Source organism: Cheilinus undulatus, linkage group 12, assembly GCF_018320785.1.
Source record: "Cheilinus undulatus linkage group 12, ASM1832078v1, whole genome shotgun sequence".
Classification (NCBI taxonomy): Eukaryota; Metazoa; Chordata; class Actinopteri; order Labriformes; family Labridae; genus Cheilinus; species Cheilinus undulatus.
This window is the reverse complement of record NC_054876.1, coordinates 18,133,038-18,160,955: the sequence shown is the minus strand read 5'-3', so window position 1 is coordinate 18,160,955 and position 27,918 is coordinate 18,133,038. Positions and strand designations below refer to the sequence as shown.

At 39.5% G+C, this 27,918-nt stretch overlaps 1 protein-coding gene and 1 non-coding gene across 4 annotated transcripts in view; both read left to right on the top strand.

Annotated features, from left to right (window-relative positions):
- LOC121518365 (carbohydrate-responsive element-binding protein) overlaps window positions 1-25,369 on the top strand; it is a 31,235-nt gene extending 5,866 nt beyond the window's left edge. Inside the window, exons 5-17 of one of the 3 annotated variants that reach the window (XR_005992647.1) lie at window positions 894-935; window positions 4,873-5,038; window positions 8,700-8,780; window positions 12,681-12,832; window positions 12,925-13,498; window positions 15,812-15,885; window positions 16,437-16,707; window positions 17,088-17,203; window positions 17,397-17,519; window positions 17,734-17,861; window positions 21,259-21,382; window positions 24,808-24,932; window positions 25,030-25,169. Coding sequence is in view for 2 of the 3 variants with exons in the window: in XM_041800621.1 (XP_041656555.1) it covers window positions 894-935; window positions 4,873-5,038; window positions 8,700-8,780; window positions 12,681-12,832; window positions 12,925-13,498; window positions 15,812-15,885; window positions 16,437-16,707; window positions 17,088-17,203; window positions 17,397-17,519; window positions 17,734-17,861; window positions 21,259-21,382; window positions 24,803-24,932; window positions 25,030-25,193 (2,145 nt within the window). In the remaining variant the exon portion in view is untranslated. Of the gene's footprint in view, window positions 1-893; window positions 936-4,872; window positions 5,039-8,699; window positions 8,781-12,680; window positions 12,833-12,924; window positions 13,499-15,811; window positions 15,886-16,436; window positions 16,708-17,087; window positions 17,204-17,396; window positions 17,520-17,733; window positions 17,862-21,258; window positions 21,383-24,802; window positions 24,933-25,029 lie in introns of all 3 variants that reach the window. The other 2 variants (XM_041800622.1, XM_041800621.1) reach the window with 2 other exon arrangements.
- Window positions 20,717-20,788, top strand: trnap-cgg. The gene has a single exon. It is a non-coding gene; the product is annotated as a tRNA-Pro (tRNA).
- Window positions 25,370-27,918: the final 2,549 nt, after the last annotated feature.

Genomic DNA, 27,918 nt, shown 5'->3' with positions numbered 1-27,918 from the left:
ACCTGCACAATGGTAGCCTCAGGCGGGCCTACTTGCCATATCATGCTTTACCTCAGCCTCAAATTTTGTCATCACCAGGAGCGTCATGAATGGGATTTCCGAAACGGGAAACAAATCCCTCTCACTGTCATCTTTGTACTTTGTACATCTCAGTTATATTTCCCCTCATTGCTTGCAGCAGTCTCGAGAACAAACATGTTTCCTTGCTGTGACCAAGAGCCAAGGGTACCAGACCAGGTACTCTTTCTGTGCCATAGCAGTTTCACACTGCAATGACAACCCTGCTTATGTTGAGGATGTAGTGTCAAAGTGTGTACTGCAATGTAAAACAAAGCTCCTGCAACTGAGTCAAGCCACATATAGAGATGGACCATTTGTGTCAGGTTACCCAGATGCACTGTTATGGACTGTAAACACACTTATAAAGTCACTTAGCATCTCTTAACTTAATTAATGATTTATTTTACCTAGCATTATTGTGTAAATGATCAATCAACTTTACATTTCGGTCAACATTTTTCAGGAAAAGTAAATCATTTCTCAAGTAAAAATTTGCTTTAGTCATGATGCTAAATCTGTTAGCTTGTTAATGACAATCCCCATATGTTTTAGCACCAAGCTAACAAATTAAGGTGTACTTGGTGTATCAGTGGCATTGTTGCCACAGACTTTTAAATAGTAAGTACCCTTAAAATGCAAATCTCCTCAAAATCGTAATACCCTTTTCATCAGCCTCACCCATACCTTACGAGGCTGATAACTAGCAAACATTACCATTCAAAACTGCTAAACAAAGACATTCAACCCTCTGAAAAAATATCTCCTGCTAGAAAAGCTTTTAACTTCTGATTTTGTTTATTTAAAAGCCAAAGTTCATTTTTTTTCTTTTGCAGCTCCAGAAAAAGAAGGATCACATCCTATCAATGCTACAAGAGGTATGAAAACTTTTGTCAGTATTTTTCTCTTTCTTTGATTTTTAGATCAAAACAAAGGTAGACTGTATTGATTTTGACTGCTGAGCACTAAAGCTGCAGAGTGACCCATGCTTGTGTCTGGTGTGTCTGTGACCTTGTAGCATTGTTTACAGTATGGTTCAACATATGACCAGCAAAGTCACCCAAGCCACTATTTTTAGCACTTGGCTTTAACCTCCTTTTAACTAGAGGGGGAGAAAAAGAGAAACAGAAACGTGCGTAAACAACTTGCGTCATGACCTGACATTTGTAAGCAATTGACACATATTGATTGCCCGCAGCAACAATATGACTGACACCCCCCAAGGCTTTATCTACATTGAAAATGTGAAAAGCTGCAGAATTTAATGTAATTTAATCAAATCTGACCTACTTCTAGCAGCGCTTTGTGAAAGTTGAGCAGCAGAGGGGCAGAGAGTTTGAGAATGACGTCGCTGAGGCAGAAACAAACAAAAGAAAGAAAGGTGAAGAGAGGGAGGGACCCTGGGGAAGCACCTCATTCATAACAGTATTCACAGGAGGAGGTGACATGTGACCTGTAAGTCACAGCTAGCAGTGCAAGTGTCTTCCTTTAACTCTGGCATTGTATGGAAGCAAAGACTTTATTATTTAAAAGATATTTATGATGATAAGTTTAATATTCAGCATCTTTCATTGGACCAAAGGAAGCATCACCTCTTTATTTCAAAATGAAACTAAAAAACGGCCACTGCTGAGGGATATTGTTAATATCTGACTCTCTGCAGTACAAACTGCTCCTACAGTGTTGAGCTCTTCAAACAGGCATATCGCCACAAAGTTAACAGGTCAAAGATCACTAAACCAGGTCTTTATCCTCCCTTCTGTTATCTCGTCTGACAGGTTACAGATTACGTCTGTGGCTGGAACAAGAAAACACCACAATGGAGCCATGTTAAGGCATAAAACCTAACTGGTTGTGCCATCCTTGGGGGCAACAAATGCAAGCAAGCATTTGCACTTACTAACAATGAGTCTTCCACATTGCTGGGGAGGAATTTTGGTCCACTCTTCTTTGCAGAATTGTTGTTAATTCAGCTACATTGGAGGGTTTTCCAGCATGACCAGCCTGTTTCAAGTCATGCCACAGCATCACAATTGAATTGAGTCTGGACTTTGACTAGGCCACTCCATCCAAACTGTCATTCTGCTATAAAAAAGAAGATTGACGAAACAGACAAATTGTATATCCTCTTTCCTCATCATTATGCGTCAATTTTTGCCAATTTTCCAGAGAACTTGTGAAATTACTTCATTATCATGGGAAAATAGCCGTTTATTGCAAGAAGAGGAGATAAATAAGTTGAAATATTAAACATTTAAATTTCCCCAATTTCATAGGAAAACAGGGTAAAATAAAAGGTATCCATGCACGTCAAAGAAGGACTTCAGGACTTAAGCTACCATTTTTTTCAGACACCTAGTTGCGACCCACTGCAAACTGCTCCGGGAACCAATTTTGGGTCCGACCCCCCAGTTGAGAACCACTGATTTATGGGACACACACCTTGTCTTGTTGGTCAACAGAATATTTTTCCAAATGTCTTGTTTTTTTTTTTTTTTTTTTTCAAATGCGCGTCCAGCCTTCGTGTTCTTTTGGTCAGCAGTGGTTTTGGTCTTAGAACTCTCCCATGGATGCCACTTTTGCTCAAGTCTTTTTCTTATTGTTGAATTATGATCACTGACCTTAACTGAGACAAGTGAGGCCTGAAGGCCTGTAGCTGTTGTCATTTTGCTAGGCTGGCCCTCCTGGGAAGGTTTGCCACTGTTCCAAGTTTTCCCTGTTTGTGGATAATGGCTCTCACCATGGTTGGCTTGAGTCCCAAAGCCTTAGAAATAGTATTGCAGACTTTGGCTACCAGTTACGTGCTCTTGCATTTTAAAAAAGTGACAAAAACACATAGGCTTTCTGGATATAAAATACAAAGGCTTCAAAATTTTTCAATAGTGTGTACATTTGAGCCCAAATTGTTTTGTGGCCCATTTTTACCAGAAACTCGCTAAATTCTGCATAGAATCTGTACCCATCTGCTATGCTGTATAGCCTAACTTCCTGGCTGGTACAACCATCAAGTCCTTCTTTAAAGGAGCCATGTTTACTGAAATCACTGAAGGCCAATGCCACTTCTCCTGCTAGGTACCTCATATGGCCCTACTTCAAAAATACTAGAATATAATTTCAAGTAAAATTTAACCAGAATAACTGTACTGTCACTTGAGCACAACACGTACATCCCAACGTACATGTACATGTCATGTACTTTTTCCCCCACTGAATGTTACATCTGGACTGTGTAAGCATGAATTAGTCCCTGCTGCAATGGCCCAGCTTCAAACCCCAATGATGTGCACTGTAGGCTAATGTTCGCCCCGTAACAACGTTTAGTATTTTTTCATTTTCTGTGGGAAACTGTGCAGACTTGTCATTGTAGAAACTGTCTGCAGCATTGTGGTGTTTTTGGAACTTCAGTGGGGAGGCTTGTAATGTTTTTAACTTCAGAAATAACCGCAGCATTACCTTCTCAGCGTCACATGACGGAGACGCCGCTCTTTTCCAGCCTGCTCTCACTGAATGTCAGACTGACTCACTATGATGCCAGTGACATGTTGAGAGTGCAAGTGAGGGAGAATTGAGCCAGAGGGGAAGATGCTCATGCAGAGGAGCCAAAGTGGCTGACTTAATGATAAATTAATCTGGTTAGTGATCGGTAGAATAAAATGTTGATACCAATAAACAGTAAAATACCAAACATCAGCCATAATAATCATCCAGTTATTGTTTAGCCCCTAATTAATAACCTCATTAATGACAAGTACCTCATATAATCCCAATTCAGAAATCCCCTGGCTTTATTAATCATTTAAACCTCAGCTGTACTTGTGTTTATTTACAGATGTTTGTATGCTAAATACAGAGAAGGTGAAACCAGTACATGCCAGTATTCCTGTTTTAAAACAAACATTAAAGCACAGTAGATTTTGAGATTATTAGGAACACAGTGTGAGAAAAGCACCATGTGAGTTTCCTTGTATCTTTTCTTCCTAATTAAATTTGAAATGAAATAATTTCAAAAACTGCATATTTAATACATTTTAACACCTCTTTCTCTTCATTTCTGCTCTTTATTTCTTCTTTTATAAATATAAACTAAAGTTATATACAACCAAGCTGCTGGGAACTCCAGAAAAATTGTAAATAATCCCAGGCAGAAGTCACAAATTGAAATGAGGGTGAATTTTCTCCCCAGTGAGACTGAGGCGGCAGTAGTTTGTATTTTCAGGAGCCTCATTTTTGCCCACACGTGAGTGTGACTGGCAGAATTAGGTCAGGGACAAAAGGCTGCTGCTCTTTTTGAAATGGTGAGACTTGAAAATAAAGACAGGAACAAAGAAGACATAATGATAACCTGTAAGGGGCTAGTGTTTTTGAACAATATTTCAAAACTGCATTTCCATCATGTGCCGTGCCCACTCACAGACACAAACATGCATATGCACAAAACAATCTTACCTCATTTCCACTTTTGCACTTACCCTCTCTCTCAAAGAAAATGAAAAAAAGTAAATGAATAAATTTCAAAGAGGGATGTCGTGTGTCGGACGTAATCAAAACAGTTTCCGGCTCGATCTAAGCTTCCCTATAAATATGGCTCCAGGCAAAGAAGAGGAGAGGAAAGACAAGAAGATCAGGGTGAAGTGAAACACTGGAAACGTTCTGGAGTTCAATTATCTGTGAGTTTTTTTTACTGAGGAGAACATGCTTTGGAGACATGTTAAGTGTTTGATGCTGGCTGGTTTTTCATATGATCAAGGGAGAGGCCACAGGTGTGTCAGTGAGAGAGTTTTTAAAGTGTTTTCAACTTTGTCTGATGTGCTCCAGGGTCAAATCTGTCAGGCCAAGCTGGAAAAATGGTCAAATCAGGAGCCAGAGGCTGCACCTGTGGAGGCCCACATGTTTGACCTGGACTGCCTTCTGTCTGACATCTCTGACACCCTGTTCACCATGACACAGAAGCCATGTCCCTGGGCCAGTGATCGACACGACAGTGAGTAGTCAGCACTTTGACCTTTCAGTGACTATAGGCTAAAAACTATCTGAAATACAGAGATAAATGTTAAATGGCGTTTAAAGATAATGATGGGAAACTCAACTGTGTAACAACTGCATTTTATTGTGCATCCATAATATAGACATGATACGGGGCTCATGATCAATTTCCTTTATAAACCAACTGCTTGTGGCTAGTTTGCCTTGAGCATGTGCCTAGATATCAGACTATTTGTTGTCAGAATACTGTATAAAAGAGATTTATCCCACTACTCTGCTTTTTAAAGCTGAAATACACGCCTACAACAAAACAACTCCTCCAAAAAATCTTTAATGTCAAAGTGAAAACAGATTTCTACAAAGTAATTTCAACTTAACAGAAACATGTACGGTAAAGTAAGTGACTGCATACAGTTGAAACCAGAAGTTTACATACACTATATAAAAAGGCACATAAACTTTTTTTTTCTCACCGTCTAAGATTAAATCAGATTAAACTTTTCCTGTTTTTGGTCAATTAGGATTACCAAAATTATTTCTATTTGCTAAATGCCAGAATAATGAGAGAGATCATTTTTTAGACAATCTTTTGTTATTTTCTTGAGAGTCAAAGTTTACAAAGTTTACATACATTTCATTAGTATTTGGTAGCATTGCCTTTAAACTGTATGACTTGGGTCAAACGATTTGGATATGCTTCCACAAGCTTGTCACAATAGTTTGCAGGAATTTTGACCCATTCCTCCTGGCAGAACTGGTGTAACTGAGCCAAGTTTGTAGGCTGCCTTGCTCGCACATGCCTTTTCAGCTCTGCCCATAAATTTTCAATGGGATTGACATCAGGGCTTTGTGATGGCCACTCCAAAACATTGACTTTGTTATCCTTAAGCCACTTTGTAACCAGTTTGGCAGTATGCTTAGGTTCATTGGCCATTTGGAAAACCCATTTGTGCCCAAGTTTTAACTTCCTGGCTGATGTCTTGAGATGTGGCTTCAGTATTTCCACATAATGTTCTTTCCTCATGATGCCATCTATTTTGTGAAGTGCACCAGTCCCTCCTGCAGCAAAGCAACCCCACAACACGATGCTGCCACCCCCATGTTTCACAGTTGGGATGGTGTTCTCGGGCTTGCTAGTTTCCCCCTTTTTTCTCCAAATGTAACAATGGTCATTATGGCCAAAAAGTTCAATTTTAGTTTCGTCAGACCACAGAACATGTCTCCAGAAATTAAGGTCTTTGTCCCTGTGTGCATTTGCAAACTGTAATCTGGCTTTTTTATGTTTCTTTTGGAGTAATGGCTTCTTCCTGGGAGAGTGGCCTTTCAGCCCATGTCGGTACAGGACTCGTTTGACTGTTGATAATGACACACTCTTACCAGCTTCAGCCAGCATCTTCACAAGGTCTTTTGCTTTTGTTCTTGGGTTGAGATGCACTTTTCGGACCAAAGCACGTTCATCTCTGGGACACAGAACCCGTCTCCTTCCTGAGCGGTATGATGGCTGGACATTCCCATGGTGTTTATACTTGCGTATAATTGTTTGAACAGATGAACGTGGCACCTTCAGGCATCTGGAAATTGCACCCAAGGATGAACCAGACTTGTGCAAGTCCACAATTCTCTTCCTGATATCTTGGCTGATTTCTTTTGATTTTCCCAGGATGTTACACAAAGAAGCAGTGTGTTTCAGGTGTGCCTTAAAATACATCCACAGGTGTGCCTCTAATTAACTCAAATGTTGTCAATAAACCTATCAGAGGCTTCCAAAGACATGACATCATCATCTGGGCTTTCCCAAATTGTTTAAAGGCATAGTAATCTTAGTGTATGTTAACTTCTGACTTTGAAGAAAGTAATAAAAATTGTCTAAAAAAAATCCATTTCTCATTATTGTGGCATTTAGCAAATAGAAATAATTTTGGTAATCCTAATTGACCAAAAACAGGAAAAGTTTAATCTGATTTAATGTTAGATGGTGAGAAAAAAAAGTTTATGTGCCTTTTTATATAGTGTATGTAAACTTCTGGTTTCAACTGTAAATATTCACCCCCTTAAAGTCAGTATTTAGTAGACGTACCTTTGGCTGCAATCACAGCACTGACTGGGTGAATAGGTCTTAATCAGGCTTGTACATCTGGACACTGCAATTATACAGCATTCTTTTTTGCAAACCTGCTCAAGCTCTGTCAGGTTGCATAGGGGTCGGGCATGAACAGCCCTTTTCAAGTCCAGCTCTACCTTTACAAGACTTCCAGGGCTGGCTGCTGAGAAGCATCCCCACAGTATGATGCTGCCACCACCATGCTTCACAGTGGGGCTGGTGTGTTTGTGATGTGCAGTGTTTGTTGTCTACCAAACATAGCTTCTTGTCTAAAAAGCCCCATTTTGGTCTCATCAGACCAAAGATCTTTGTTCCACTTGACCATGGAGACTCCCACATGCCTTTTGAAGAACTCTAGTCGAGATTTAAATGATTTTTAATCAACAGTGGCTTTCTCTTTGACACTCTCCAATAAAGCTTTGACTGGTGAAGAACAGCAACAGTTGTTGAATGCACAGTCTCCCATATGAGCTGCTGAAGCTTGTAACTCCTTCAGAGTAGTCATAGGTGTCTTGGTGGCCTCTCTCACTAGTCTCCTTCTTCCTCGGTAACTCAGTTTGTGAGGACAGCCTGATCTAGGCAGATTTACACATGTGACATACTCCTTCCATTTCTTGATGGATTTAATTGAACTCTGGGGGATGTGCGGTGCCTTGGATTTTTTTTAATCCATCCCCTGACTTATACTCTGAGTTGTTTGGAGTGTTCTTTTGTCTTAATGGTGTAATGGTAGCCAGGAACACTGATTAACTAGTGACCGGACTTTCCAGACTAAGTTATCTTTATACTACAGTCACTTGAGGTACATTCACTGCACTCGGGTGGTCCTCATTTCACTAGTTGTGGGACAACTAACACCTCTGTTGAATTGTCTCTCTTTAAATGGGGTGAATATTTATGCAGTCACTTGATTTACATTACATATTTTCATTTAATTTAAATTAATTTGTAGAAATCTTTTTTCACTTGACATTAAAAAGGTTTATGGTAAAAAATGGTTACCAAAAAAAAAATCCAATTGAATTTGATTGTGATTGATTTTTAACATTAAAACAAGGATAAAACATACAAGGAGGGGTGAACCACTGTGCTCTGTCTAGAAATTGTGTTTTTCATGGAGACTAGAACCACCAGGCAGTACTTCCAGTTTAGTTCTTCTTTTTGGTGACTGCTTTGTGAAAGCCAAATTTTAAAGAGGCTAAACTAACAGGCAGCTGGTTTATGCCTCCTATTTAATGGACAAGACTGGTATTGATCATCTAATTGAACTTTGGGCATGGAAATCCAATATGGCATTCATAAAAATGCTGAAGCATTACTGTTCTGTTAATGGAAGCAGGGAAACAAGACCAAAATGGGCCTGCAAGGTTTTTTTGTGGGTTTTTTGTACCACTGCCTGACAGTCACAATGGATCAGGAAAATAACAAGAAAGAAAACTTGCCACAATGGAAGATGATCTTTAGAAAACCACACACAAGAAGAGACATTGACAGAAGCACATCCCATCTTCTTTCCTTCTGTCTCTCATATGTGATATTGTTTTCTTTTTCTCCTCAGCGTACACAAGCAATGCTGATATAATCCAGCCAGGCCTGACTCCACTGCAGCCTAACCTGGACGATTTCATGGATATACCAGGTAATCTCTACCTGTCCATCTCTCACTCTGACTGTGTGTCCGGCTGCCAGTAAAATATTTACTTTGAGTCATTGTACAGTGTTGATTTCAGAAGCTATTTTAAATTTAGTCTTAGTCTTTAGATTAACTGCCTTTTAGTTAAGTCACATTTTAGTCATTTCACTTTTTAGTCAATTAACACTCAAAAACATTTTAGTCCAGTTTTAGAAAGTAAAAAGTCCTTAAATTTTAGTCGAAACATTTATTTTCTTTGAGCTAATTATATTAGCTTATATGTAAAATAAACAAGTAAAGCACTCATATTGATGAACTATTAATAGTTTAACTGCTCTGATGAAATTGACACTGGAATGTCCTTGTAACAATTCATTACCAGGGTTTTTCCTGGCTCATATTGAGGCAGTGGTGGTACCATTCTGACCATGCATACCCCGACCTTTCTAGGGGGGTCCAGGGGCATGCTCCCATGTCTGGGAGAAAATTTTGTACATTTTAAAGGTAATTACATTAATTTAGTAAACTTTGAGAGTGGAATTAAGAGGTAAAATCTACTGAAAATGTTTTTCTTTAATAAGTTTGTGCTTTTAATTTTGAACAGTTTCCTGCCAACAAAACAAAACATTCCCAAAATCCCCACAGGATGGGAAGATATGGGGGGCCTGATGTTGATGATCACTGACATATACAGTTCATCCAGTCTGTGTTTTCACTGTCTTCACCATATCTCTCTCTCTTTCTCCATCTTATACTGCTGTCTTTCTGTGTGATATCAGACCAATATATTAAATACAGACATGTATTAACCAAGAGATAGGATCTACAATATCAATGAAGAGAAATATGCATTATTTTATAAATAATCCTTAAGCCAGAGGTTAGTGTAGGGGCTGAGAAGCTCTGTCATTTCACTAATTATAACCTGTGATGGGTCGTGTGTAGCAAAGTGGTCAAGCGAGATCAAAACACTCGGGTTTGAAGCAGTGCTCCTCTTAATTGTGACAACCACTTGTATTATGTAGGCTATGTCCTGAGCCTAGATAAAAAGTCTACATGCACATCTAAACCTAGGTGGGCAGGTGCTGAGCCAAGAAAGAGACTGACAAAGAAAAGAAATACATCTCGCACACAGCAGGGCTCCAAAAATACAATTATTTATTGCACCAACGTGACATTTCGAGCAGAGTTGCTCTTCATCAGACTAAAGTGACAAGTGCAAAGCACCTCATTATATACAGGGGGAGGTAATGATCCGATCTATGAGTCATCACGTGAAAAAGTTTCGAGGACGAAAAAAAAACATGTCAACATACAACCCAGTGACTATGTGTGATATTTACAATTTCAGATGTTCAAAATATAGTGCTTAATTGTTAACCTCATTGTAAAAATATGTAAAATGTAACAAATTCTGCACAGGTAGGTACAGGACAAGAACATATGACTGTGTAGATCAAAATTGCAAAAACAATTTTTTAAAACTTTGTTAAGTACAGAGAAACAAATAAATAAATCGGCTGAGAACCTCCATGGTATAATGTAATGAGCATCAGGCTGGAAGCCATCATAAAATACATTATTACACTGGAGAGGTAAGTAAGTACTGTAGGTGCTATTTATGAATCAGAGATGAATAATCATCCTAACATAGGAAGTAAACAGGGGTTCATCTGATCCTGTCATTTTATGAAGCTATTACTTTGAGCATCCAAGGGAAAACAAGTAAGTAAAACAATGAAAACTAGAAAAGCTCTCAGAGAGTGCAGACCTCTGCCATTAGCCCTATCTCCCAATAGTGAAGAATCTTTTAAAAACATTCCTAGATGGTGATCCAGATCACTTCCAAAATCTAATTCGCCGATTACTCCCTCCCCGGTGGGGTGGAGACACAGTGAGGCAAAGCATTGGCTTCGCTAAATGTGGACTGTCATGGCGGAAGCACCCATGGTCTCACCGGACAACTGAAAATCATGGCAGAGGCTGAATATCCATGTATTTCTCCCAGCATTGTGAGTATTCTCGCTACAATTTGCCGTTTTTCTCTCTGTTACACTCCGATCCGTCTCCTCGACCGGGCGTGCATCTTTCAAACTCTATAAACTCCAAAACTTTGAACAGAAACACACCAAAAACATGCTGCTGGGATTGAAGTTAATCATGTCTGCCATCTCCTGGTGTAAAGTGGTAACAGCGCAGACCTCCGCCATTAGCCCTATCTCCCAATAGCACAGAATCCTTTGAAAAAATCCTGGATCCAGACAGTGATCCGGATCAGTCCCAAAATCTAATCAGTTCTTCCTTATGCCATTTCTGACATTTCCTGAAAATTTCCTGAAAATCCGTCCACGACTTTTTGAGTTATGTTGCTAACAAATGAACAAACAAACAAAAAAAACCCACCTGATCACATAACCTCCTTGGCGGAGGTAAAAATATTAAGCGTAGTAATAGATACCAAGATAGACCAGTCTATAGACAATATTCCATAACTTTCACAACTAGCAGTTCAATGTACAAATTCATAAATCTATAGGATGACTGGGTATTAGTGGCAGAGGTAAGTCACAGCATACACATTATAAAAAAGGGTGGATATCCATCTCTTCACTGAGACCTTTGGGTGATAACGTATTGAGGGAATATATCAAGAATACCTCACACTACAGCAAAATGTTGTTACATCTTTTTTGCAATGCTTAATTTAACAATTAAGCACTATATTTTGAACATTTGAAATTGTAAATATCACACATAGTAACTGGGCTGTATGTTGACATGTGTTTTTTTGTCCTTGAAACTTGTTCATGTGATGACTCATAGATCAGATCATGTGATTGTCTATGTGATTACCTCCACCTGTATATAATGAGGCGCTTTGCACTTGCCACTTTAGTCGTCTGTATGCCCTGAGCCTACCCAGTTAGTCAGCAGCAGGTGACATGCTCATCATCAAGCCTGCTGTTTTTTGAGCTCTTGCTCCGGATGCAGAGGGTTATGCATTATGTGAGGGAATGACAACCAGCTTGGATTTTTATTTCACCACAAGTATGGAGTCTAGGCCCTGTCTGAAGCCTTTGAGGAGCAAGTACAAGTTAAACCCAAAAATTCTGCCCAAAAGCACATCAGAGTGCCAGGCAAGCACACTTACACACACATCTCGCTCTCCCTCCAGTGCTACAAGGTAAAAATAATTCATAGCACAGACTAGTTTTTATGTAGCATTTGGGACATATAAGTTGCTCTGTACAGCCCTGCCCTGTAGAGATCAACAGTGTGGTCCCAGAGCTGGAAATCATATTTATTTTCTGTGTTTTTACTTTGGTAAACTTTAATGTTGTAAATGTGCTCTATAAATAAAGTGGATTGGATAATGGATTTGACAATTGGCCATAAAGTCATAACCACCATAGACTGACCACTCGATCGGTCTCAAAATAGGCGTTTGCTCTAGTGTCACTTCCAGCACACATGCACTATCTGGGACTGTTTCCAGCAGGAACCTGGAAGTGCCTTTTTCAGTGCATTTCTCCCTCATTATGAGAAATTTATATATGAAAACAAAATGTTTATCTGTTTAGTTTAACACCTGATGCGATGTTGTATTTATTGAACAGTCTTCAATTCAAAATAAGAAGTGAACAGTAGAGATAGGCAAAGCAGGGCAGAGCTGGTCTGTACGTCATACTGTTATTGTTTTAGCTTAGAGCCTCCTGCTGGCTAAATTTTACATTGTGTTTAACTAGCTTCTTTTTAGGGTTTGGTGTGGACTTAACTTAAGACACAAAGCTTGTGCAATAGGTTGCTGGACTTGAAAAGCCTGACCCTTTTAAATATACTTGGTAAGATTAAAGTTTTTGCTGTGTAAAACTTCTAGTTTAATTAACGGCATTTGTGGTTTCTCAGATATCTTTGTGAACTACAGGGGACAGCCCACTGAGCAGACCACTTTTGCCGACTGTGGTTATTACGAGAGCTCATCCAGCACGGCGTTCGCTCCTGTTCCCTCCTCTGTGGTAACGACTTCTCAGCTCCTCATTGACACTCAGCTGACTCAGGTATCGTGTACATTTTCTATAACACTGCTTTTTACAGGCATACTGTAAAGCTTTTTAGACCCAGTAATATATGCTGAATCTTTCTCTTACAGCCCAGTCTGTCATCTGGCCATTTGCCTCAGCCCTCCTCATCCAGTTCACAGTCAGAGCAGAGCAGGCTGGGCCAGGATATCAGTGACTACCCCACACCCAGCATCATATCAGGCACGGCGCCCTACGGACATCAGTCATACCCTGACCCACCTGTTTCTGTGGCGTTTACTGGGAGCATGGAGCAGACTGCTGCCTCTAGTGTTCCCTTTCTCTACCCGCTGCCATGTCACAAGTTTGGCTACTTCACAACCACCAGCGTCACCCCCACCGTCATTACCCACACCGCTTCCACAGCGGGGGCTCACGGTTACTCTCACACGGGGGACTCATACACCCAGGCGCCTTTCCACACTATCAGTTACCTCACAGCCGTGTCCGACCCTGTCCACACCACAGCCCACTGCTTCTCTGTCCCAGAGCAGGTGGCTGTTTCAGGAGTCAGAGGGAAGCACAAGCAGAAGACAGGGGGAGGGAGGACAGCTGGTCATCCTGTGGCTCCGTCCAGCCCCCTGTCCACTGCACCCACAACCACAAGCTGTCTGGCTGAGCTGCTCTCATCTGGCACTCGAGAACGTGAGTCAGTCTCTGTTTCATCTTAAATAAAATTAAACATCCAAAGGTGTGATATGTAGACTTTTCACAAACTAAAAATGACTGAACATGTGTCATTTTAAGTTGAGTCAACATTACGACAGATATTTCCAACACTCTTCAAAGTTGGAGAAAATCTTAATTTTTATAGTTTTAATGGGATGTGTGTTAAATTAGCAAGGGTGTCATAACACCTGTCATTTCAACTGGGATTTATTTTAGCAAATTTTTATTTGGAGAAATGAGCCTGATGGAGAATTTTAAATTGTAAAATATTCATTTTGGTGCAGGAAGTAGTATCATTCCCTCTTTGTAGAGCACAGCTCCAAGCATCTCCTTAAGTGACCTCCTCTAGATCAATCTCCCAGTCCTCCTTGATCTTTGCTGGGGACACGCTTTTTAGGGTAGGAATACGAGAACATGTTTTGGAGATCAGGCCTTTTGAATAAGTAGTATTTTATCTAATCCTGGGGCTAAAAAATATTTTTAGAAAGTTGGGGTCCTGGTGCTGAAAAAAGTCTCAAATTTGAAAGTAACACAGTAAATTGGTTAAAGGAACATGGCGTTTATACCACAGATATTAAAAACGTGCAAATACACTTTTCGGATTTATGATTTGAACTGATTTTCTATTCTCCCTGAAGATACAGCAAAACAGAATGAAAAAGAAATAACAAGTTTTGCTTTATGTGATCAAAGATATTTAAAAAAATTAACTGAACTTTTCTTTACAAAGCAAGTGCAAACTTTATACCTGTCTTTAAATATGCAGTGTAGTTTCAGGAGAGGGGCTTTATTTGCATGAGCTGAAAGCTTTTTATCTGTTTCAGAAATAGACTGGAATTAATGAAGATGTCTCTGCACAACTTACAAAGCAAACAAGACCATCAGAAGAATTTTGTATATTTCTGTATCATATCTGCCACTGAATCAGCATCAGATTAAAATTTCACCACAAGAAAAAAAATGCTTTAATTACCATATAATTTCAATGAAAAAGATTCAAAAGTTGAGCAGGATGTACACTATATGGGCAAAAGTATTTGGCCACCTGACCAGTAAACTTACTGCGACCGTAATTACTTTGTATTCACATACATGTACTTTAATATTGAGTTGGCCCCCTTTTGCATTTATAACAGCCTCCACTCTTCTTGGAAGGCTTTCCGCAAGATTTCAGAGTGTTTCTGGGGGAATTCATGCCCATTCATTCTTTGCAGCATTTATGAGGTCAGCAACTGGTGTTGGATGAGAAGTCCTTGGCTCTGTGCGAGCCAGTTAAGTTCTTCCACACTGAACTCATCAAACCATGTCTTTATAGTCCTTACTTTGTGCACTGGGGCACAGTCATGTTGGAATTGAAAAGCACCTTCCCCAAACTGTTGCCACGAAGTTGGAAGTAAGACATTGTCTAAAATCTCTTGTTGTGCTGAGGCATTAAGATTAACCTTGACTGGAGATAAGGGGTCAAACCCTGAAAACAGCCCCATACCTTTATCCCTCCTACGCTAAACTTTACAGTTGGCACAGTGCAGTCAGGCAGGTAACATTCTCCTGCCATTTGCCAACCCCAGACTCTGACTGGCTGCCAAACAGAGAAGCCTAATTTGCCACTCCACAGAACACATGCCTGCTGCTCCATAGTCCAATTTCAGTATGCTTTACGCCACTCCATCCATGTTTAGCATTGGACTTGATGATGTGAGGCTTGCATGCAGCTGCTCGGCCGTGGCAGTGGAAGTTCAGAACTGTACAGCAAAGGACCTGCACAGCCCTGCGCTATGATTTCACTTTGTCTTCCGCTGTGTAGCTGGGTTGTTGTCATTGCACCTAAACACTTCCACTTTCTAATAATATCACTTCAGTTGACTATAGAAGATTCAGCAAAGATGAAATGTCACAAACCATCGTATTGCAAAGGTGGCATCCATCACAGTACCATGCTTGAAGTCACACACAGGTCAGATTGAAACACATTGGTTCAGTGATTAACAGGCCAAATACTGTACAGTAAATTAAAATATTTCATTTTGACTACAGGGTCACCAGAACATAATATCAAAGATTCTGACAACTGCTTTATCTTTTGGTAGTATTGCTGGGGTTTTTAAGAAAAAAAAAATCAATTTCCAAAATCTTGATGTTCTTAAAACCCTATCATCAATAAAATAGATTCATCACTCTGCTCAGCAGCAGTATCATTTTGTGATTGTTTTGAAAAGCAACTTGGTGGCAGAATTTACACACTGTTGTCTAAGTGAGATCTTCTTTGACATTTGTTGTTTGTGCTTTCAGGGAAGCCAACGTTAGGATTTGACACTCTTCTAGTGACACCCAGAGGTCGAAGGTCATTGTCTCCCAGCTCCTCGGTGAGCCTCTTTATAGCATTACATGGGCGTGTTTGTCTGTGGAGAATACGGCCTTCTCAAGACTGTTATGAACAGAGGTGCTAAAGCTCTCCCATTATCCCATTATATCTTGCATGTTGCAGAGGCACTAGAAATCTAAAAGTGTGTTGTGCAGATTAAATAACAATAATGTTCTAATTAGCCTGCTATTAAAGGTGCTAGTTTTGTTAAATTCGTATTGTTTCCTTGTGTTTCCTGGAGGCCAAAAATAATTTAGAGTTGCTTCAAGTTGATGTTTGGCAGACTTTTTTCTTACAATTGTCAGTCCAATTTCAACATTTACAAAAAAATCACAATATTATTCTACCTTATGATAAAAACAGCTTTGTCTTAGTTATTGCATTTAGTTCATTTTTGTTCATAGTCTGTAGTGATACTCCTGCCGTATGGGGTCCTGGGGGGCTATGGTCATCTTTAACAGCACATTAACCATTTCTAATTTGAGTTTCATGTTACTTTTTTCTTCTTATCTGGTAAAATAAATAACAAAAATATGATTGTATGTTGTTTAGCAGCCCAGCAGCAGCATACAGGTCGGAGGAGCCTCATCACAGCTGCAGCACGGAGCTGGTTGGCCTGCAGGGATCCCCGTGCTGACCCCTCTGCACAGTCAAAGTGCCACCCTGGGTCACAGTGGATCTCATGCCAGCACATCCAGAGGCTCTACCGTGTCTGCCCTGCTCACACAGGGAACATCACACACCAACACAACTCTCCTTATCCCCAAGACTGAGAAACTCTCTCCGGTTCAGCTCTACGGCTCAGACAAGAACAGCTTAACAGGTACACCCTTAATGCTCAAATTTTCAATCTTTTGTCACAGTACCACACTTGAAGTAACTGAGCTCTTCAAAACAACCCATTTTGTATCACGAATGTTTGCAAATGTAGACTGCATGGCTAGGTACTTGATTTTATACGCTTGTGGCAACATGTCTTTTTGAAACACGTGGATTCAGCAATTAAAATGTGTGGCTAAATACTTTTGTCCATATAGCGGAGTGAGCAGGTTAAATTGCAACACTTGGCTGATAACATTCTTTTCCTTCATAAATTACAAATAAGTTGTGTAGATTTAGTTTGCTTGCATGGTAATGAGCACATGAAAAGATCATCTTACTAACCTGCAAATAGAATTTAAATATATCTGTTTTTTCTTGTAGTTAATTTTTCAGGGCATCCATGTCAAACATCCCCACCAAACCCTTTAGATAAAGCCTCCAACCCTGAGCCCTCACACTCAGGCTTCTTAGGACACGGAAAGCTTGAATCAAGTAAGGTAGGACACATTGTCTCATTTATTTACCTACATCTGTGTTTTCATGTTGATCAGGATTGCTTCTTTTTAAATTAAATGCTATAAATCCTTTAAGTCTTTGTTGAGTCTTAATTATGTGAAAATGAAAGATACAGAAAACTGTCTGGGAATGAAGTGACGTGATGAACACGTTTCTGTGCTGTGTTATCTGTAGCAAACAGAGACCAGGAGGATAACTCACATCTCAGCAGAGCAGAAGAGACGATTCAACATCAAACTGGGTTTTGACACTTTACATAATCTTGTAACAACACTCAGCTCACAGCCAAGCGTAAAGGTACTGTGAAAGGATGAACCGCTGCGCTATAGATGTGCTGAAAGGGAGGGTGGGGTGCATGAACAGTGAGGATGAATTAATGCACAATTTGACTTGGAAACTATACAAGATGTAAATATTCATAGTTGTCAAAGTAGCCACAGTGACATTCAGTATTTTTGTAGAATTATGGTGTAATGCTGACATATGGTAATCCCTCTGTCTGCCTGCACAGATCAGTAAGGCCACCACCCTGCAGAAGACGGCGGAGTACATTAGTAAGCTGCAGCAGGAGAGAGGTCAGCTTCATGAGGAGGCACAGAGACTCAGAGAGGAGATCCAGCTCCTCAACTCTGCCATAAAGTAAGACCTTTATCTGGACAGAATTTCTCTCTGTATGCGTGTGTGCTTGTTTATTGGCAAGTGGATCCGTGCAGATCACCTGGGTAAGTTGTATGTTTTGATTTCTGTCGGTTTGGATTGAATTCAAACTGACTATGAAGAGTTTTTAGCAGGTTATGGAACAGTCCAGGAAGGTTAAATGACACTTATTTACACTTAACTAACAATATGGCAACATTCACACTGTAGGCCTTAATGCTCAATTCTGATTTTTTTGTTTGGTTGTTCACTTTACATTTTTGGTACAGCCTGTATGCATACTGCTGAATGAACAGGTCACAGTCCCGAGTCTATCAGGACTCTTCAAGGCCCATGCTGACGAGCGCTTTTGGAAGGTGACAACTCTTCTGACATCTCTTTTGCTACAACTCAATACCCTGAAATGCAAGATAGACTGTTTCATATGTCTACTGCATGAATAGATTTCACATTCATGTGGGAAAGCTTCCATAGAAAGTGTTTGGGAAGGGTAGGACTTTTCAAAAAATTCTCGGAAGGTGACTGGAGGAACGTTCTGTTTGTCACATTGGGGATTGGCCAGTCAAGAGCAACAAGACAAAATGGGGTTTATGCTTTTGCTTCTCCTGAGCTGACCAGTCACCACTGCCTAATTGTGAGTGGTGGAGGCCGCCATTGCAAACAGCTAGTATAACTAAGTCCCGTCTGTAGCTAGCGCCTCATTCTGCTTAAATGATGCTGATTGGCCTGAACAGTGTTCGCCACAAAAATTGTAGGTTGGAGCTTTTCAAGATGGATTTACCTGAGGAAAGACATGGAGCCCGGCATATCCATCTGCCTTGCAAGGTTAACAACTCAAGACTCTCTCACTCAAGTGAGAGAGAGGAAAGCTGTCAACATAGCTGTCAACATAGATTAACATAGCTGTCAACATAGATTATACTTAAAATGGACATATTTGCTGTTTGAGGCTCATTGGTCTAGGGGTATCATTCTTGCTTTGGGTGCAAGAGGTCCCAGGTCCCATGTTACTGCTGTGTGAGTCTGTCTGGAATACCTTTCTCAATGCATGCCTGCCCAGTCTCCTCAGGTGGTGCCAGTTCCTTGGAAGGGCACTTCATGAAGATTGTGTGTCTACATTTAAAAGTTTAGCATATGCATGTTACTCAAACCATACACTGAAGACAGTCCAAGCAGCCGAGAGGAATGATTCCTAGATGATAACAGAACTCTACTTAACTGAAAATAGAGATTTGTAACCATTTTGGTGTCCTGGAGAAGACATCTTGTTGGTCAAGGGGTGTGATTCTTGCTTTGGGTTCATGGGTTCAAATCCCGGACAAGCCTCAGCTACTCATATGTGAGTCTATCAGGAATACTTCGCTCAAGGCCCATGCTGATGAGCACCACACAAATGCCTGCTGAGACTCCTCAGTCTGGAAGTGCTGGCATTTTCTTTTTTTTAAAGATTTATTTTTGCCTTTATTTGATAGGACAGTGGACAGAGTCGGAAACAGGGAAGAGAGCGGGGAGAGACATGCAGGAAATAGTGCCACAGACTGGATTTGAACCTGGGTCGCCTGCGTACATGGCATGTGCCTCAACCACTCTTGGCATTTTCTTTTAAAGGCACTTCATGATTGCTGTGTGTCAAAAGTCAAGCATGTGCATGCTATTAAAGGCCAACTTGAAGCATTTAGACAGTCTTGACGATGAGACCAGTAACCTGTAGGAATGCTTCCTACCAAATAAAGGGAGATTTATGTGTCTGAAAAAATGGGTCATGTTGGACTAGGGGTATGATTCTTGCCTTGTTTGTGACAGGACCTGAGTTCAAATCCCAGACAAGCCTGTTTTTTGTGAGAGCAACTGTGTGATGTGTCCTGGAAACCCATCACAGTCACACCCTCATCCAAGAATTTTGGAAGGACTTGAATGGCCTCATTCACACTGAAGACCTTTAACCTCTTCTTTAGTTTTAAAGCGAAAAAGGAATGAATGTTATATGCCTATTTGTCACATTCAGATAAACATGGTCAACTGATGGGAGGCAGAACTCTGGCAACATAGTTCTGGCTTCCTTAATCCAATGACAACTTTGAAGTTGCACAAGGAAAAGGTTGGATGTAAAAGACGGCTGTCAACATGCATTTTTCTTAAAATGAACAGTTGTCTGGTTCTTTATTGTCTTCGTCTTGTTGCTTGTTGGTCTATGATTCTGATTCTTGCCGCGGGTGTGAGAGATCCTGGGTTCAAATCCTGGACTAACCTAAACTGCTGACATGTGAGGCTATCTGGGTCAGGGTACATTTCTCAGTGTCCATGCTGTAGAGCTCTGTGTGTACATTTCTGCTCAGACTCCTCTGTCTGGGAATGATGTCATTTCCTGGGAAAAGCACTTCATGAAGGTTGTTCTCTGTTTTTAAACATCAAGCATATGAATATTATTTCAGGCCAACTTGAAGAATTTTAGACAGTCTTGAGATTGAAACCAAACAACCAGTCCAAGCAACAGCCTGAAGGGATGGTTCCCAGAAGAAAACAGACATATACGTAATGGAGAAGAGAGATGTGTTGGAATTTTGGAGTCCTGAAGAAGACTGTAGCTTGTTGGTCTAGGGGTGTGATTCTTGCTCTGATTATGAATGGTCTTAGTTCAAATCCTAGAAGAGCCCATTCTTTCGTGAGTCACTGTGTGAGGTATTTCCTGGTTAACTCCCATCACAAGTTGAAGCATGGTCAACTGATGGGAGGCAAAGCTGACACAGGGTTGGCTGATACAGATAGCCTTCGACATGCATTTTTCTCATGGACAAAATGGAGATTTTTTGGTGTTCTTCTTTGACTGATACTACTGTGGCTCGTTGGTCTAGGGGTATGATTCTCGCTTCGGGTGCGAGAGGTCCCGGGTTCAAATCCCGGACGAGCCCAAGCTACACATGAATCCATCAGCTATAGATTTCTTAGGACCCATGATGAGCTTTGTATGTTTACCTGCCTGCTGGAATCCATCCATGTTGCAAGGAGTCATAGAAGTTCTGCACGAGGGTATGATGGGCAGTAAGAACTATCAGGGGTGCCGGGGGGAAGTCCTGGGACACCAGAGTTAACTCTCTAGTCTTTCTGAGGTGTTTGGATCTGATAAGAGGATACGTGCTTAAGAGGATCAATTTTACGTTATGGAGTTCAGTTTTTATCTTTCATCAAAAGACAGAGATCTTTTGATTGCCAATGTGAACATCAAGCACCCACTGTACTGTTAAACATAGAAGTGATCACCTCACTACTGATTTGAGACAACTGTGTGAATCTCTTATTTACTGTCATGCATCAGTCTTTTACCTGCTGATATAAAGACACCCTTTGCTGCTTTGTTGAATCAGTGTCTCTCTTTATGCAGTGCTTGTCAGCAACAGCTCCCAGCCACAGGCGTCCCCATCACACGGCAGCGCTTCGATCACATGAGGCAGAAGTTCAGAGAGTACGTCCAGGCTCAGACGCTGCAAAACTGGAAGTTCTGGATCGTATCCTTATGAATGTATAACACATTAAAGTTAATTAATCACAATGCAACACAAACAACTGCAAAAACTGTGAGAATATGAGTGCTTAATGCACCCATGTGTTTCCCTGTGAGGGTCTGTTTTTCAGTTTGTTGCAGTAGCTGGCTGCAGCATCAGCTGGCTTCCTCAGACTTTGGAGAAAATTCAAATTTGGCTTAATTACCTGATGTGTTTTCTTTGAATAGATCAGAAGTTACAAAAGAACACAGAGCTATGGGGATAAAGTTTTAAAGTAAAATTATCTTGATTTGAAAAGTTGCCATGACAAGGGCTTGTTTTAAATTCAAGAAGGATTATTTTTAATTCATACAGTGTGCAGTTTTAATCATCGGTGGCATCTCAGTGTTATCAGGTGAATAAAATAATCCTATGTGTTACAAATTCCATATGCATATAAAAATAGTATAGCATTAATCCATAAATTCCTCCTTAATGATCCCCTAATCCGTTACAGCAGCTGTTATCTCACAGGCCTGATAAGGAGATTAATTCACAATTTTATCATCTGTGTGCTGAACAAAAACACCTTGAGGCTGTTTTCTTTCCACGAACATTAAGTTATTTTCCATGGTTTCTTAGGAGATTTTGCATTTATATAACTGCTGAAATCCAAACAAAGTTCTCCAGTAGGTTCTCTTTTCTTTTAAAACAAACCAGACAGGAGCATTTACCGTCTGTTTGACTTCTTATTTTCTAGTCTTTTCTTCATCGGCATCATCCAACAATAAGAACTGTCTTATTTAGTTTATTGTTAAGCACACTGAGCAACTTGTAGTGTTTTGTTTGAAATTACCCATGACAAAGGCATCAAATGGTATTCTGTATTTTTCACATTTTGAACCATGACAAACAAAAACAACAGGAAATCATTCCTATAGTGTCAAATCTTTGTTCCCCTTAGCATAGAGGTCAAATATTTTAAAATGTAGTCAGGTGTCTATGATATACACTATATGGACAAAGGTAGCCAGATCATTACATAACAGAGACTGTAATGACATTGTATTGAAATACATGTACTTTCATAGGAATTGAACCCCCTTTTGCAGCTATAACAGTCTTCAGTCTTCTTGGAAGACTTTCCACAAGATTTTGCACTGTTTTTATGGAATTTGTGCCCATTCATTCTGTAGAGCTTTTGGGGTCAGGCACTGATGTTGGACAAGGAGACCTGACTTGCAATCTCCGTTCCAGTTCATCCCAAAGGTGCTCGTTGGGGTTAAGGTCAGGGCTCTGTGCAGCCCAGTCAAGTTCTTCCACACCAAACTCATCCAACCATGTCTTAATAACCCTTGTTTTGTGCACTGGGGCACAGTCATGTTGGAATAGAAAAGGGCCTTCATCAAAGTGTTGCTGCAAACTTGGTAGCGTAGCCTTGTCCAAAATGTCTTGATATGCTGAAGCCTGGCGGTTGCTCCTCACTGTAGATAAATATGTAGTTGCTAAAGATATTTAATCATATCTTAGTCAGTGAAATCAACACTGGCATAGACTTGACAGAGAAACATAAACCAGGCTCAAGATGGCATGTCATTTTTCCCTGGAAACATCAAAGCTGTCTCCATGATGTTACCCAGTGGTTTCTGAGGTGTTTTGAAGCCAGACAATAGTGGTCACCATGTTTGAAATACTAACTCAGAATGACTTTGTTAACCTGAAAACCAGCAAAGAGGTGGGGCTGAGGCCTTAAGGCTCATGACAATGCACCCACTTCAAATTAGGTCAGCAAAGGCCTTTGCACACTGAGTCTGTTTTATTTTTCTTGTTTTTGTCCAAATTTTCACATGTTAAATAAATACATTGAGCCCATGTTGTTCTAATCATGTTTGCACACTGATGTCGAAATTTTTGTTTTTTCTATTACTTTTTTTCAGAACAGGTTCCAAAAAAAAAAAATCAAAATTTTTGTTTCAGTCCAAGTAATCTAAATGGGTGATTGATGATTCAAAATAGTTCCCGCTTCTTCCTTCTTGCTCACTCACCCCTGCCTGCCCCTTCCACTCTCTCACTCTTTCTCACTCTCTTGCACTTTAATCACCATGAATTTCATGTGTTAAGTGGATATCAACCATGGATATATAACAGTTAAAGGCAGAAGTTGTAGCTTGCTCACAACTCATAAGAGAAACAATTAAAAAGTTGTTCTCCATCTCTTCAATTTGGCACAACACTATGAGGCATGAGAGGGTGCTGTATAAAGTTCACCTTGATGATGGATGGATCCAGACTGATTTTAGAGGAGTGAAAGAGCCTCAGGTTCATCCTCACTGATTATTTTTGTCCAAGTACGAAACAACTTGCCACATTCTATGAGTTTACAGGTTCATACAAATAAAACACAATGGACTGAGTGTGCAAGGTTCAAATGTGTGACTTTTTTTTTGTTTGTTTGTTTTTTTTTTATTACGGATCTGAACAAAGCACATCAGAAAAATACAGACTTTGTGTGCAAAGAGCTTTGGATGTAATATATCACTGGCATCAGGCCAAAACCTCATATCTCCATTTTTTATGATATGTTTTTTTTTTCATAAATCATTGCTATTGGTCACCCTTTACATCAGTCACTGGGGTTCATAAATGTCATATGAAAAAAAGGGACAAAAAGATGCTGACTATCATCATTCGGGGTTAAAATTAATTGAAGCATACAGCATGATGAAAGTAATGATTTTGTAGATAGGAGGTTTTAGCCCAACAGCACTATTATTTGTAATGGTAATGGATGTGTTGCAAATGAGCTCTTAGGACCAAAACTACTTTCTGAACCAGGTCGTAAACTTGTTTATTTCTGTGGTTAAAATGGACATTTTAAAACTGGTGTTAATGGGACTTGGAGGACTTTTGAAGCCAGCCCACCCTAGGAACTGCAACTTTTTTGCACTTTCTCGTTAGCTTATACTGTATCCTCAACACTCAGTGTGGATTGATTGGTTGTTTTCAACAAATCGTCATAGTTACCATTCTGAGCCTGCAACTGGTTTGAATATTTGCAAGCACACCTAATGATTTTTTTTTTTTCCACAGCAGGAACAGTCTCCATCAGAATCCTGCTTCAATCTGCCAAAAAAAAGTAAATTGTCCTGTTATCTGTTAGGAAATTGCCAAACTTCATTAAAGTCAAAATACATTATGTTTACATTTTTTTAAATTGTCATTTCTGCGTTTTAAAATAATTGGCCTGAGTTTCGCTCACACTATTAAGAAAGTGAAATTTTTTAAAGTATTGCTAAAATTTTATGGATAATAAAGGGGTTTTAATAATGCATGCCTGCAAGCACCAAAAGTAAGTTTGCAATGCACATCCTCATCATCATACATTTTGCTCTTCACTGCATGTTTTCATGAACAAGTCAGGCATTTTCCTTAGCTCAGTGTCAGTTCAGTATCATCATAGAGCCGCTGTTTGAGTCCTATAATGGGATGGTGTCCACTGCCAGTGTAGAGGACCTGTGTCAGTCCACGTTATCCTGGCTGGACCAGCACTGCTCCCTGCCTTCCCTCAGACCCAGTGAGTCCAGAACCCCTGTGTGATTCATGCAGATACAACCTCAAACCTTCAAAATACTATCTTTTACTTTCATAATCTCTGTTTTTGTTCCACTCAGTGGTTCTGAGTTCACTCCGTCTCCTGAGCACCACCACGGCCATCCTCACAGACCCCACCCTGCTGCCAGAGCAGGCCACACTCGCTGTCACCCAGGGCGATGCGACTGCAGCCCTGGACCACTCCTCACAGCCCGCAATCCAGGACAGAATACAGCCCATGTGAGCGTGGACTGAACTGGATCCAGGCACAGTTCTCACATAACACACCACAGGAGAAACTGCTGGATGGTTAAACAAGACTGAGCTAAGAGACTTTCAGTAATAATCACATTCAAATAAAACTCACCAGCTGCAAAAAGAATGTATATCCATATAACCAGAAATCATAAATACATGGGATCTCTGCTTTTACCTGATAAAAGTGATAAAAACATTCTTTTAATATATGCACTTGTGGTTATTTCTGTTTTACATTTTCTTTGATGAATCACTAGTTCCTGTTTTTTCTTTCTCCAGTACTTACACTACTGGTTCTACTGCAACTCCTGATAAAAATAATTGTTATCAAAATATTTGAAATATTGGTGTGCAAACAAAAGTATATGTTTTATTTTTCTCTGAAGTATTGAGGATAAGCTTTTTTGAGTAGTTTATAAAGATACAAAAAAATCTTTTGGGGTTCATTTAAAAACTAATTTCTTAATTGAAGCTTTAAAGAGGCCCAGTTTGAGACCTTAAAGGTCTTCAGGGGCCAACCAAAAAAAAAAAAAAAACCCTCATCCAATCATAACATGAATCTCTATGATTTACCTTTTATTTACAGTATTTTTGTTTCATAAACAGAATTTCAATGCAAATGCTTTGCTTTCAAATCCATTTTCATTAACTGGGAACTGTTTTTGGGGTCACATTGTACAGTTAATGAGCCAATGCTATTTAATATGTTTTGATCAGGCATCTGCATAGTCACTTACCTTTAAATATATCAGACAAAATAAGTAAACAAAGGTGACATAAGCAAAAACTTCTATTTAAAAAAAATCTATGATTTTTTAGTTATTGTAAAGGACCTCTTGCAGCTCATCTACAGTTCCTCTTGGGCCCACCAGTGGGCCTCAGCACAGACTTTGGGAGTCATTGTCATAGAGGATAAAGAGATATGTAACCAAATCTTGAAAAAAAAAAAAAATATGAACAACATGAACAAAAATAGGCTACAAGATATTATAAAAAGTAAATGTAAAATACAAATCAAAAAATAACCTAAAATTATATACATTTGACATAAAATAAGGCAAAGGGCCATATTTCAAAAGAACAAGGCAGTACAAAGATTTGAATCTATCTTTCTTGCAATGCAGTGTTCATTTTGTCGACTAAAACTTGACTAAAAATGTTAATCGACGACCTTTTGTGAGAGGTAGACGAGACTAAAACTTGCTAGAATTGGATCTTTGCTGATATCCATGATATTTCTCCACTTTGTGTATAAGGTATGTCACTATTATCAGTATATTTTAAAGTAATTATGGTATTGACAGGACATTAATATGAGTGTTTCACAGTTAGAGTAATTTTGCCATCTGGCTGATGAAATCATTTAAAAGAAAATAAATGCATTGACTAAAAGTAAAGACTAAATTGTAACAGGCACTGTGGGGCTGAACTCTTAAATAATCTAAAATAAAATGAATATTTTGGCCTAATTAACATTTTTTTTGTAAGTACTGGTATTTTGTAAAATAGAATAAAAAATACTAAATTGCTATGCCATTGCTGCCATGTTGTCCATCACTGGGTTTAGTTAATATGCTGTGAAAAACACATGCAGGAAACAGGTTTTTAGTTTTGATTCTTGGGTAGTGTAAAGTTCACTCTCCAAGAGCCTGAAGTAGAAGGTTAGGACAGAAAACAGCAGATTAAATGAAGACTGGACTCATGAGTCTGTTTGTCATGCCTCATATTCAGTAATAATGGATGATGATTGGTTGATTTCTTTAAAACTGATCCAATATTAAGTAATTTCTGACAAGACTGTGCCAATATCAGCCATTTTTGAGGTTGATTATTAGCTATAGATTTAAAGATATACATATAGACATTTTATGAGTTTAATAATCTTTTGATGGCTGGATGTGAAGTTTTGGGGGCATGAAGTGGCCCTTGGGCCTCCAGTTGATCACTGTTGTAAGGACTGACTAAAACAAGACTAAACAGAGTTTGAGTTTTCATCAACTAGAAGTACAAAAAAAAAAAAAAAAAAAAGTAAAATACATGCCAAAATTAACATTGTTGCAGTACAGCCAGAGTTGAATTTTATCAGCCAGAAAACCAGGCTTAATGTCATCCATGTACTTGGTTCTATTATATGATGGTAATAATAATTAAAGTAATAGTTTTGAATTGGGGTTTTAGAGAGTTATAGAACACAAAGCAACACAACAATGAACAAGACAAGAAAGAAAAAAAACCCAAGACCTAAAGAACCCATGAAAAATTCAGCCAATATTGTAACCCAAACATTAGAAGAAACCCACAAGACATATTGTAAGAAACCAAGAATATATCACATGAAGCTACAACACACATATTTAAAATCCAGAATAACCTAGATGGGTACAGTACTATTGAAAACAATACTCGTCAAAAAAAATACATATATGAAATTGTAGTTACCTTGTTACTAATCGTGATTATTAGGTTAATTCAAATAGTCTTTTACAGAAAAGTTTAATACGGTTTTATTCATGTTAGATTTAAGACAAACTACGCTCAAACAGACCGCTAGGTGACGCTCTTCCAGTGTATTTGACGCTACATGTTGAGCGGCTGTAGTTTCTCCTCCGGTCCTGCAGGTGGCGCCGTGCTCCAGGCGGCTCTGCACTAAAGCAGTGTGAGGGTTTTTGTTCCCAGCTCTCCTCGGTGCGCTGTCCACTTCAGCACCACAA